At 42.6% G+C, this 13,149-nt stretch overlaps 2 protein-coding genes across 2 annotated transcripts in view; both read left to right on the top strand.

Annotated features, from left to right (window-relative positions):
• Nucleotides 1-1,196: 1,196 nt before the first annotated feature.
• Nucleotides 1,197-8,651, top strand: ndufab1 (NADH:ubiquinone oxidoreductase subunit AB1). Its single transcript, XM_033040877.1, has 5 exons — nt 1,197-1,402; nt 5,098-5,220; nt 6,400-6,487; nt 7,414-7,539; nt 8,493-8,651. Exons 1-4 carry the CDS (start codon nt 1,229-1,231, stop codon nt 7,503-7,505), a joined length of 477 nt encoding a protein of 158 aa, XP_032896768.1. The 5' UTR covers nt 1,197-1,228; the 3' UTR covers nt 7,506-7,539; nt 8,493-8,651.
• A 1,643-nt stretch (nt 8,652-10,294) lies between these two features.
• LOC116985433 (uro-adherence factor A-like) overlaps nt 10,295-13,149 on the top strand; it is a 34,143-nt gene continuing 31,288 nt past the window's right edge. Inside the window, exons 1-2 of the mRNA XM_033040224.1 lie at nt 10,295-10,414; nt 11,053-11,263. Coding sequence (XP_032896115.1) covers nt 10,295-10,414; nt 11,053-11,263 — 331 coding nt within the window. The remainder of the gene's footprint in view (nt 10,415-11,052; nt 11,264-13,149) is intronic.

Raw genomic sequence — 13,149 nt, 5'->3', positions numbered from 1 at the left:
ATCCCCAATCTACGCCGTTCCTGCCTTCTCCCCATAACCTCTGTCACCCGTACTAATCAAGAATCTATCTATCTCTGCCTTAAATATATCCACTGGCTTTGCCTCCACAGCCTTCTGTGGCAAAGAATTCAACATTCACCACCCTCTGACTAAAGAAATTCCTCATCTCCTTCCTAAAAAAAAGTCCTTTAATTCTTTGGCTATGACCTCAAGTCCTAGACTCTCCCACTGGTGGAAACATCTTCTCCACATCCGCTCTATCTAAGTCTTTCTCACTGAGTAGAAATTCCAAAGACTAGAAGGCAGCTTCCAGATGAGGGGGAAAATTTCAAGGAGGTATGCGTGAACATATTTTTGCACAGAGGGTGATGGGAGCCAAGAACATGCTGCCAGGAGTGGTGGTGGACGCAAATGCCATAGTGTCATTGAGGAGGCGTTTGAATAGGCACATGGATACGCAGGGATGGAGGAATATGTATCACATGCAGGTAGAGGAGATTCATTTAAATTGGCATCGGACATTGTGGGCTGAAGGGTCTGTTCCTGTGCCTATCCATGTTCATGGGCGAACTGTGCGATGTACAGAAAGAGCCAGCAAATGATGCTGAGGTAGAGGATTAGGCGTGAACGTTGAATGGCATAACTGCGAGGTCTAATGTGTGCTCCTGCTTTAGTTTATAGATAGATAGATAGATATTATTTATTTATTGCCACACAACCAGGGTCGGTGTAAATTTGGGTCAGTCTGAAGAAGGGTTTCGGCCCGAAACGTTGCCTATTTCCTTCGATCCATAGATGCTGCTGCACCCGCTGAGTTTCTCCAGCATCTTTGTGTACCTTTAGTTTATTCCTACACCATGGACTCACTTGTAGGTCCATGGACAACCTGCGTCTATGGGTAGGTTCGAGGGGTCCAATGTGTGCTCCTGCTCCAGTTTATTCTCCTCCATGGTCTCACCTGCAGGCCGATGGACAATCTGTGGCTGCGGGTAGGTTCGAGGGGTCTAATGCAAAGCAAAGATCCTACAGCGGATCCTCTGCTATAGGATCTTTGATGCAAAGTGCTCCTGCCGCAAGGACTCACCCACAGGAGGTCCGTGGACAGACAACCTGTGGCTGCGGCGTTGCGCTGATCGGCTGAGCTCAGCTGCGCCGCCAGTGGCGGGCCACCGAAGCGCAGCCTGGTTTGCGCATGCACGCCGCGGTGCACGCTGGCATTCCCAGCAAGATGGCGGCGCGTGTGCTCTCTCGGTGCCTGCGCCGGTGGCCGCAACCTTGGAGCGGGCCAAGGACAGGCGTGGGTCTCCGGGCCCAGCTCCAGCTCCCGCTCCCGGCCGTAGCCAGCGCAAACTGCTTCCATGCTATTAGCAGGCAGCCACCCGGTGCATCGCACCCGGCTCAGGTAATAAGGCTGCGTCTGACCTGGGCAGACTTCAGATGCTGGTGGCTGGTGGGCGGGAGCAGTCACCCCGGGGCCGTACTTCTGTTTAAAAAACTTAAATCCAGCCAGAAAATCTCATTTATTTTCTGCAATCCATTCCTTAAAGACAGGATTTAAACTTGGGGAATTAGGCTCTAGACTTGGAGAAGTAGATATCAGCCCCCACTGATATCTACGTCTGTCATTTGCAAAGGTCAGGACATCATGTTACAAAACCTTCAATGTAGGCAAGAAATTAAACTTGCATTTATATAGTGCTTGGTCGTGAATTCAGAACAGAGTATAACAGTAGCTTCCAGAATGGATGGGTAGGGAACTAAATTGTGAAGAGGATATAAAGTAGCTGCAATGGGATTAGTATAATTGAACAGGCAAATATCTGCCAAGTGGAATATAATGTATAAATACTGATAAGTTATCCACTTTGGTAGGAAATGTAAATTGTAAGAGATTGCAGATTTTTTTCTCACAGTGATTTGCAGAAATAAGGTGTATAGTAGGTATGTAGAGTTATGGGGCAAGCTAGCATTATTGTTGTCTATTGTCAGGTGAATTTAATGCAAAGGTGCTTCATTTCTTTGGAGAATTGGCAAGACAATGCCAGTAATGTTGCATGTTCCTTATTTACCAAATGATGTTGATGTGTTTGAAGTTTAATGTTCATAGAAGATTTAGTTGGCATGCCTGGAATGGGAGGGTTGTCTGAGCAGAAAGGTTGGCCAGGGGTCCATATTTGGCCCTTTGAGCCCTACATTGCCATTCAACAAGTTGAGTTTGGTAGGATGAAAGGTGAAGAGTGACTGAATGATCAACAGAGTAGATTTGGGGAGATTCTTTCTACATGTGGAAAAATCTAGTTTGGAGTTAATTTTCAATGTACTAATGTTGTGTTTTATTGTGCAAAACAGTGAAATTCTTTTAATTCATATAATTCAGTTGAGGTGATTTTTTTTCCTGTGGTTGTGAGGCTTGGAAATGTGTTTTGTCAAAGCTGAATGCAGCCTCCAAATGTTTCTAAGGCGGTAGAAGAATACTTGATAAGTGAGGAAGTGAAAGATTATCATGATTAGGCAGAAATTAGATCAGCATGGTTAAACCCAGTGTAGGAGACACTAGATTTGGGCAATCCCATGACAAACACCTCATTATGCCCTTCACTGGATGCTAGGGGAGCCGCAAAGGAAGCATTGTAGGCTCTGTTAAGTAAGAATCAGCAGGAGAGTTGATAGGTGGAAGAGTAAGTTAGGTTTGGCTCCCGATTTGTAGGGCAGAGTGGTACCCTGTGCAGCATACAAAATGTATGATAAATTTATCACAGCATATATTGAGAAAGCAGTCAAACTTTCAGCAGTCAAGTTAGTGTGCAGATCTGTTTCTTAGTATTTTTGGTAGAGGGATAACTGCAGATTCCGATGAAGATAGGTTGGACGTTTACCTCCTGTTCTGGCTCATTTTTATCCGGCAGTCAATGTCGGCAGCCCATTCTTTTTAAATTAAAGATTTTTTTTAGATCATAACACATTAGTGTCATGCTCCTTCCCTTGTTCCTGGCCCCCCCACCCCCGCCCCCCCCCCCCCCCCCATCAGAGAAGAAGCTGGTGCAAGTGTGCATGCATTTTAAGAACCAAGGGTAGTGGTTCAACCACCAAAAGGTTATAATATAAACCCTAAAGCCTGAACCTCATATTATCCGACAGTACCGTCAGAGAGAACAAGTTAATATTTTGGATCAGGAATGAAGGGATATGCTCCAACTTTCTTTTGTTACTCCAGTTTGCATCTCTTCCAAATAACTATTAAGAGGATTGGCTGTATTTTTGTGTGGCTGTAAATTTATTGATTGTAATTGTGCATTTCATAACATTAAAGGGTTTCATCTTTGGAATACTTCAGAGCAATGCTGCAATGTAATTTTGCGTACAGTGCCCTCCATAATGTTTGGGACAAAGGCCCATCATTTATTTATTTGCCTCTGTATTCCACAATTTGAGATTTGTAATCAAAACAATCACATATGGTAAAAGTGCACATTGACAGATTTTAATAAAGGCCATTTTTATACATTTTAGTTTCATCCTGTAGAAATTACAGCTGTGTCTATACATAGTTTCTCCTCCCCCACCCCCCATTTCAGAGAACCATAATGTTTGGGACACAGCAGTGTCATGTAAATGAAAGTAGTCATGTTTAGTATTTAGTTGCATATCCTTTGCGTGCAATGACTACTTGAAGTCTGCGATTCATGGACATCACCAATTGCTGGGTGTCTTCTCTGGTGATGCTCTGCCAGGCCTGTATTACAGCCATCTTTAGCTTATGCTTGTTTTGGGGGCGAGTCCCCTTCAGTTTTCTCTTCAGAATATAAAAGTCATGTTCAATTGGGTTCAGATCGGGTGATTGACGGCCACTCAAGAATTGATCATTTTTTAGCTTTGAAAAACTCCTTTGTTGCTTTCGCAGCATGTTTGGGATCATTATCTTGCTGTAGAATGAACCGCCGGCCAATGAGTTTTGAGGCATTTGTTTGAACTTGAGCAGATAGGATATATCTATGCACTTCAGAATTCATTATGCTACTACCATCAGCAGTTGTATCATCAATGAAAATAAGTGTGCCAGACCCTCAGCAGCCATACATGCCCTGGCCATCACATCCCCACCACCGTGTTTCACAAATGAGGTGGTTTGCTTTGGATCTTGGGCATTTCCTTCTCTCCTCCATACTTTGCTCTTGCCATCACTCTGATATAAGTTAATCTTCGTCTCATCTGCCCACAAGAATTTTTTTGAAACTGTGGTTGCTTTTTTAAGTACTTCTTGGCAAACTAACCTGGCCATCCTATTTTTGCAGCTAACCAGTGGTTTGCATCTTGCAGTGTAGCCTCTGTATTTCTGTTCATGAAGTCTTCTGCGGACAGTGGTCATTTGCAAATCCACACCCGACTCCTGAAGAGTGTTTCTGATCTGTCGGACAGGTGTTTAGGGATTTTACTTTATTATAGAGTGAATTCTTCTGTCATCAGCTGTGGAGGTCTTCCTTGGCATGCCAGTCCCTTTGCGATTAGTAAGCTCACCAGTGCTCTCTTTCTTCTTAATTATGTTCCAAACAGTTGATTTTGGTTAGCCTAAGGTTTGGCTGATGTCTCTAACAGTTTTATTCTTGTTTCTCAGTCCCATAATGGCTTCTTTGACTTTCATTGGCACAACTTTGGTTCTCATGTTGATATACAGCAATAAACGTTTCCCAAGGTGATGGAAAGACTGGAGGAAAGACTAGATGCTGAGAGCTCTCTTGTACCTGCATTAAGTAGGCAATTAAACACACCAGAGCAATTACAAACATGAGAACCATGTGTCCCAAACATTATGGTGCCCTGAAATGGGGGGGGACTGTGTATAAACACAACATGGTAATTTCTACATGAAACCAAGATGTATAAAAATGGCCTTTATTAAAATCAGACAATGTGCACTTTAACCACATGTGATTTTTTTTCTGTTACAAATCTCAAATTGTGGAGTACAGAGGCAAATAAATAAATGATGGGTCTTTGTCCCTAACATTATGGAGGGCACTGTATATGTATATATTCCTTAGATTAGCCCAGACTGTGTTATTTACATATTTAAAATCAACTTGTTTTTCTCATTTGCAGACGTGCAGTTTATTCCCACAGACATGTCGTCACTATGGAGATCTGCCGCCTCTTTCACTGGACAGCATCCATGAACGAGTACTGTATGTGTTAAAACTGTATGACAAAATTAACCCTGATAAGGTACGGAAACATTTTTATACGTGGGATGGGTACTTTATTTTCCTGCAGATTATGATGGCAAATATTTTTGTTTTAAAATACAAAGGTTAACAGGAATAAATTTAACTTCTAAACTTGACAAACCCTGATAAATAATACACCACATCAGGGGGTGGGGGGGAGTAACAGCATGTACCTCAGTTAGCTAACTAATGGCTACAAAAGGTCGTATCACCTTGATCATTAACTCTCCATAGATGCTGCCTGATCCATTGAACATTTCTGACATTATGCATTTATACATTTTCAGCACCAGCCGTTTTTGCTTTGGTCACGTAATGTCATGAAATTATTCTGCAAAAGATCATTTTATGCTTTTTAATGTTGAGCCGTGGGCTGGCATTGTTTTGAGTTTGGAGGTAAAGCATGGAAACAGGCCTTTTGTCCACAAGCCATCAATCACCTGTTCATACTATTGTTTAAGAAGGAACTGCAGATGCTGGAAAATCGAAGGTACACAAAAATGCTGGAGAAACTCAGCGGGTGCAGCAGCATCTATGGAGCGAAGGAGATGGGCAACGTTTCGGGCCGAGACCCTACTTCAGACTGAAGAAGGGTTTCGGCCCGAAACGTTGCTCCTTGCTTTAAAAAAAAATTGGTTTGTGACTTACACTCTGTGATCAGTGTGTGCCAGTGAGGGTGAATGAGTTCTAGCCCTCCGCCCAGAAGCTAACCATGAGTAAGGCAAATTATATTAGGAGGAAAGAGCAAAGTGGTCTAGTGGGTAGTTCTGCTGTCTCTCAGCTAACTGACTTGGGTTCATTCCTAACCTCTGGTGCTATCAGCGTGGAGCTTGATTGTTCTCCCTGGGAGTTTCCCCTGCATACTCTGGCTTCCTCCCACATCACAAACATATGCTGGTTGATGGATTAATTGGTTACTGTAAATCACCCCTAGTATTGGTGATGGGTAAATTGGTGGTCATATGGGAGGGAATATTTTAGAAGGAAATAATTGCTCTGAGAGCTGGCACAGACTCAACAGGCTGGTGAAATATGGGAAAAATATTTTTTTTGTTTGATGATTCTTGGAGTGATCTTTGGTCAATTAGACTAGAGCTCTCCAGTGATTCCATGTGAGTGGTTTTTTTGTGCACATCTGGAACCCTCTATATTTACAATGTTTACTCTCTTTTCAAAGCTCGTGGTAGGCTCCCATTTTATGAAAGATTTGGGATTGGACAGTTTGGATCAAGTGGAAATCATTATGGCCATGGAAGATGAGTTTGGTAAGCATTCTTACTTCCTTTGCCTCTGATTGTAAGCTTCAATCATTGCTGTTTTTGTGTCCTATAAATTCTGATCCCTTTCCCTGAATAAGGTGATTTACATTATGGTGCTTGAACTCTAACAAGGAGCCTTCCAATGCCACGTTCAAATGGTTGGTTGTCATGTGTGATACTAGACCTAGTCATTGACTCTAACCCTAACGCACACGCACATGCTTTTGGGGACCAGGGCTTTCTGCTTACCAGAGCTCCGTCCCATAAATGACCGAGTAGTTAGTGTCCTCTTGCAGCAAAACCTGGGAGTGACTGAGTAGCATATAACATTGTGCTATACCTCCCAGCAATGACTGCCTCTCCCTAACATTCATTTAATATCATTGCTAAGACTGAATCTCCCTCACTTACCTTCTCCAGCAGCACACAACATAAACCTTCTGACAAGCCACATCAATGCTTCCAATGGCAATTAAAGATTATATTTGGTTGTTTGGTATTCTGAGGGCTTGTAGCTCACCTCCTGACTCCCCCAAAGACTTTCCACCATTTTCAAGGGGCAAATTAGGAGTGGAATGGGTCACCATCCATGAACCTGGTTGGCTGCAGCCGAGAAACTTGTGCAAAGGAGTCTGCTTGATAGCAGTCGATCTACTACTTGAATGTTCACTCCCTCCACCATGCAAAGTGGGTGTAGCGTACAGTATCTGTGCAGGTGCAGCAGTTCCCCAATGTTCTTTTGGCAGCAGCTCACAACCACAGGTGTTACCACATGTATTACCACTTAGATTGGCATGACCAGCTGTTGACTCCAGGGTACTTGATGGATATCTGGCAAAGGGTAAAGCTGTACAGTGTTGGTACGTTGGTAAAAAATAACGCTGATAAAACCAGTCTCCAGGGCCACTGATCTTCTGTTCTATCTATTGCAGGGTTTGAGATTCCAGATGGAGATGCAGAAAAATTAATGACGCCGGAAGAGATTGTAACTTACATCGCAAACAAAAAAGATGTGTATGAATAAATGTTTTTCTTTGTTCCTGGAGAATCATTGCAGGGTAAGAGCTTTCATTTGTCTAATTAAAGGGGAGGGGCAATGTGCACAAAGTCACATTAACCTGTCTTCAGTCACATGAGCTGTGAAGGGCAAGGGAAATATTAATTTGTTCTCTCTCAGATCCCTTGGTCAGAAATAATGCAATGACATTTGTAGAGTTTTATTACTGAAGAATTCTATTTGTTATTGCTGTGGGATGGGTGGGAGTGGTGAGCGGTTTGGTCAGAAGAATTGCTATGTTTGGAGCTAGTCTTCAGATTGAGAGGAGGTTGGGATGTGACTGCTCCCAATAGTAGAAAAAGTCCTTTGTATGAATTGTTCAATATGACTGCAATGAAGTCATGGCCGTGATATGACAATGTACAAGAAGCCAGTAGAACAATAGCATTGTGAGTTAATAATCTGGAAACACAAGTTCAAATCCAAATGGAGTGGTTAAGGAATGTAAATTCAGTTCAATAAATAAATCTGGAATAAATAGTACCTGAAATAGAAAGCACAAAACACCAGAGCTATTATGAATGCATGATTCAGTGATTTTCCTTGGAGAAGGAAATTGCCATCTTTGAAAAATCTGACTGGTACATCTCTGCAAAGTTTATGAATGTTAATTGCCATCAGAAATGTTACAAAGATTGTTACTACAAGCCACCACTTTCTAAAGTGTGATAAATACAAGTACTGGTGATGGCCATGAATGATTTTGTTTTAAAAGAGGATCAAGTAAAATATCTCTTCTGGAGCCTATTGCATTGAGTTAGACACCAATACTTGCGCCGTGTGTAGGTCAGCTATAGTACGCTAATAGACCCTCCCCATCCATGCTCAGCTAACTCAACACAGACGAGGGAAAAGCCTGTGTGAATCAATACTCTGTAAGCTGATCAGTGACATCTTTGGAAAAATTACAGACAATAACATAAAGATTCTGAAACCAGTGTTTTGCTTTTGCAGGTACTAGCTGTCGGAAGTATGTGACACACCCAAGATGTCGGTAGTGCTTGAAGTACAACGTGCTACTGCGGCTTTTGTTGTTTGTTGAGATGGTGATTTTTCACATTCTTCAACCTTTATTTGATTTCAGAAAAGAATAAATTACTATTGACGACTTGAGCATGTATTGCTGTTTATTAATCTGATCAATCTGACACAATGAATCCTAGATCAATGAGCAACAGTGGTTATGATTTATTAGAAATGGGAGGAGGGAAGGAATTAACTACCTTAAATTCTGCCATTCGTTGAGGGTTTTAATCTGTATCCCATCCTATATTTACTATACCTTGGGCTTTTGTGTAAAACTGCCAAATTTATACCACTCTCAGTGCGTTTCCTATTTTATCTCCTGGATGTGCTGGCTCTTGCTCTCTCAGCAGGAATAACCCTCCCTCTGCTTAGTTCCTCTGTTCTATTCAAAATTCAAACTTTTAATGGTTCAATGGATCTTTATTTGTCACATGTACTGAGATACAGTGAAATTCATTTTAGTATACAGTTCAGGATAGGTATCACTATACTTTAATTTAACTTTAATTAAGTTGCCTTCAGTCTATATTCCTGGGGAGTGCAAGTCCATTATTGGGCAAAGCTACGTAGAGTAACAAAGTTAAATTGGTACCTGTATTGGTATTTTGTTTCTGTGCTACAGTGCCCTCCATAATATTTGGGACAAAGACCCATGATTTATTTATTTGCCTCTGTACGCCACAATTTGAGATTTGTAATAGAAAAAAATCACACGTGGTTAAAGAGCACATTATCAGATTTTATTAAAGGGTATTTTTATACATTTTGGATTCACCATGTAGAAATTACAGCTGTGTTTATACATAGTCCCCCTATGTATAAATGCTGCTGTAATTTCCACATGGTGAAACCAAAATGTATAAAAATGGCCTTTATTAAAATCTGTCAATGTGCACTTTAACTGCACTGTGATATTTTCTATTACAAATCTCAAATTGTGGAGCACAGAGGGAAACAAATAAATGATGGGTCTTTGTCTCAACATTATGGAAGGCACTGTATCTTATTAAATCAGATATTCAATTGCTGAAAGGACAGCTTCAAATAGTATTCTTTGCATTCTTCACTTCCCACTGGTCGCTAACCAGCTGATGAGAAGAGAAACAAATTAGATAATCATAAACATTTATGGCATGAGGTATTTGGCTCATTTGTACATGTGCTGTTATTGGGATAAATCTCCTGTTCCAGCAGTCACTAGCCTCAAACGTTAAAAATACGCAAAGTATTTGTCTATGAGATCAGGGTTGTCTCACCTTTTCAAGCCCCGCTACTCTGTGAAATAAACTTTTCTCCCATCAAATTGATCTCAATGTTTCCTCCCAACGGCTGGCAAAATTGGGGTAAATCCCTTCAAACTTCTCCAATGTTAGCTGATGTGCTGGAACCAGAACTGTATGCAGAATTTAATCTGTGGCCTAACTAGTGTTATATGTGGGTCGAGTGTGCTCTCTTACATTCAGAAATAAAAGGGAAATGACTTAAAGCTGCCCTCCTAATTTCCCTTGCACATTTCTCAAGTTCTGCCTGAATTGTCACTGCGAAAATGAACTTTGCATTGTAACACATCTAAATTAAGTTTATACTGAATTCTCTCTTGGAATTATTATTTATTGGTAATATATGTCGTCTGGGTTGCGTTAGAGGAGTTCATGATCGTCTTCAAGCAGAACTCTCTGAGAAGCAATTGACGACCCAAGTCATTGAGCTTCTGGTCCATTGGCGCCGGGATGCGAGGAGAGGAGAATCTTCCCAGTATTCGCCAGTATACATTTTTCCCCACTAGGTGGCAGGGTGAGACGGGTTTGTGCCTTCACATGGAAACAGACGAGGCTGCAGATGCAGGAATCGTGAGCAGAATGCAACACAAAGATACTAGAGGAGCTCTATAATCTTTGATGCAAACTGAGGAACTCAGCGGCTCAGGCTGCATCTGTGGAGAGAAATGAAGATGAGTCCCGACTCGTCACATTTTGTCTATGTGCCTCCGCAGATGCTGCCTGACTCGTCGAGTTACTCCGAGGTTTATACATTATGCTTTTAAATGTACCGCACTTTAAAATCCACAATTTACCTCGACTGTTACTGTACGCAACACGAGATTATTCGTAACCCGATGTTTTCCAATGCATGTTTTATATGTGGTTATCTACCTCGAGTGGAAATAGGATTACAAAAAGCCAGCACGTGCACAGCAGAGTCTGAAGAAGGGTTCCGACCCAAAACTTCACCTATATATACCTTTTCTCCAGAGTTACTCCAGCACTTTGTGTCTATCTTCGGTGTAAACCAGCATCTGCTGTTCCTTCCTGCACAAGCCGCGGCCACCTGTACCCTGCACTCGCCCGGTGCTGCTGTTTGCTGTATCAGCCTCCCTCCCCGGTTTCCCCATTCATGCTTCCCCCCTCCTCTCCTCAGGTCTCTCTCGGTCTCTCCCACTTCTCCCTCAGTCCTAGTTCTCCCAGACACGCTCCCATTTCCCTGACAGGGTTTGGGTCGGATATCCTCTCCGGCTGCCGGCCAACCACAAGCACTGGGATATCAGGATCTACGAGCCACCCTCCGGGCTCCTTGCCTTTCGCTCCGATCAATGCAGCTCCCGGGTCGGCAGCCGCTCTCTTCCCGCTGGGCTCCTCGGCCTCCTCTCGGATGGACCATGTGGGCCAGAGCAAGTTGGCTTCTGCTTCTCGCCAACGCAGGTAACCCAAGTTTACAGTCCGGAATAGAGGGGCGAAAGGGCTCCGGGAGATGGCGTTTAACTGCAATTCTCTCGCGTTTAATTCAAATCCTGTCGCACATTTTTCAAAATGCAACGTACTTTTTTGAACGAGCCTGTGGCGCTCTGATAACTGTTACATATACGTCTTTTTCGTGGGTGTAACCAGAGCGCACAGCGTATGTACAATAGCACCGAGTGTCTCAGTACTCAGTCTCGTGTGCGCAGCAGCATTCACGTGTACCGAGATACATTGAAAATTTTTATTTTGCGTACTATTCAGGCAAGTCACAGCATACATGAGTACATCAGGTAGTTAAAAAAGAGAAAATAAATTGATTGTAAAATTACAGAGAAAGTACAGGATTAAAAACGGTGTAAAGTCCACAATGAGGTAGATTGGGAGATCAGGGTCCAATCTTTAGCAAAAAAGAAGTCCATTCAAGAATCTGAATTCAGTGGTGGAGAAACTATTCTTGCATTTGGTGGTACATTTTATCATGCTTTAGTATCTTCTGCCCAAGAAAGAGGGAAGAAGAGAATGACTGAGGTGTGAGTTGTCATTGATTATGTTGGCTGCTTTCCCAGGATCCCATGAATTAGTAGGTTATATGATGAGCGTTGATGGTACTGGGTCTGTACTCGCTGGAGTTTATAAGGATGAGGGGGCCCCTCATTGAAACTTACCGAATAGTTGAAGGCTTGGATAGAGTGGATGTGGAGAGGATGTTTCCAATAGTTGGAGAGTCTGGGACTAGAGGTCATAGCCTCAGAATTAAAGGACGTTCGTTTAGGAAGGAGATGAGGAAGAATTTATTTAGCCAAACTGTGGTGAATCTGTGGAATTCTTATAGACCAGTAAGCCTGACATTGGTCGTGGGGAAGATGCTGGAGTCAATTATTAAAGAAGTAATAACGGCACATTTGGATAGCAGTAAAATGATTGGTCCAAGTCAGCATGGATTTATGAAGGGGAAATCCTGCTTGACTAATCTTCTGGAATTTTTTGAGGATGTGACAAGTAAAATGGATGAGGGAGAGCCAGTGGATGTAGTGTATCTGGACTTTCAGAAAGCCTTTAATAAGGTCCCACACAGGAAATTAGTGGTCAAAACTAGAGCACATGGTATTGGGGGTAGGGTATTGACATGGATAGAGAATTGGTTGGCAAACAGGAAACAAAGAGTAGGAATAAAGAGGTCCCTGTCAGAATGGCAGGCAGTGGCGAGTGGAGTGCCGCAAGGCTTGGTGCTGGGGCCACAACTATTTACAATATATATTAATGATTTAGATGATGGAATTAAAAGTAACACTAGCACATTTGCAGATGACACAAAGCTGGGTGGCAGTGTGAACTGTGAAGAGGATGCTATGAGGTTGCAGGGTGACTTGGACAGGTTGAGTGAGTGGGTAGATGCATGGCAGATGCAGTATAATGTAGATACATGTGAGGTTATCCACTTTGGCAGCAAGAACAAGAAGACAGATTATTATTTCAATGCTGTCAGATTAGGAAAAAGGGAAGTGCAACGAGACCTGGGAGCCCTTGTACACCAGTCACTGAATGTAAACATGCAGGTATGGCAGGCAGTGAAGAAAGCTAATGGCATGCAGGCCTTCATAACGAGAGGATTAGAGTATAGGAGTAAAGAGGTCCTTCTGCAGTTGTACAGGGCCCTGGTGAGACCACATCCGGAGTATTGTGTGCAGTTTTGGTCTCCTAATTTGAGGAAGGACATTCATGCTATTGAGGCAGTGCAGCATAGGTTCACGAGGTTAATCCCCAGGATGGCAGGACTGTCATATGAGGAAAGATTGAAAAGACTGGGCTTATATTCACTGGAATTTAGAAGGATGAGAGGATATCTT

This window comes from Amblyraja radiata, chromosome 22 (assembly GCF_010909765.2).
Source record: "Amblyraja radiata isolate CabotCenter1 chromosome 22, sAmbRad1.1.pri, whole genome shotgun sequence".
Classification (NCBI taxonomy): domain Eukaryota; kingdom Metazoa; phylum Chordata; class Chondrichthyes; order Rajiformes; family Rajidae; genus Amblyraja; species Amblyraja radiata.
This window is presented reverse-complemented; position numbering and strand designations above follow the sequence as displayed.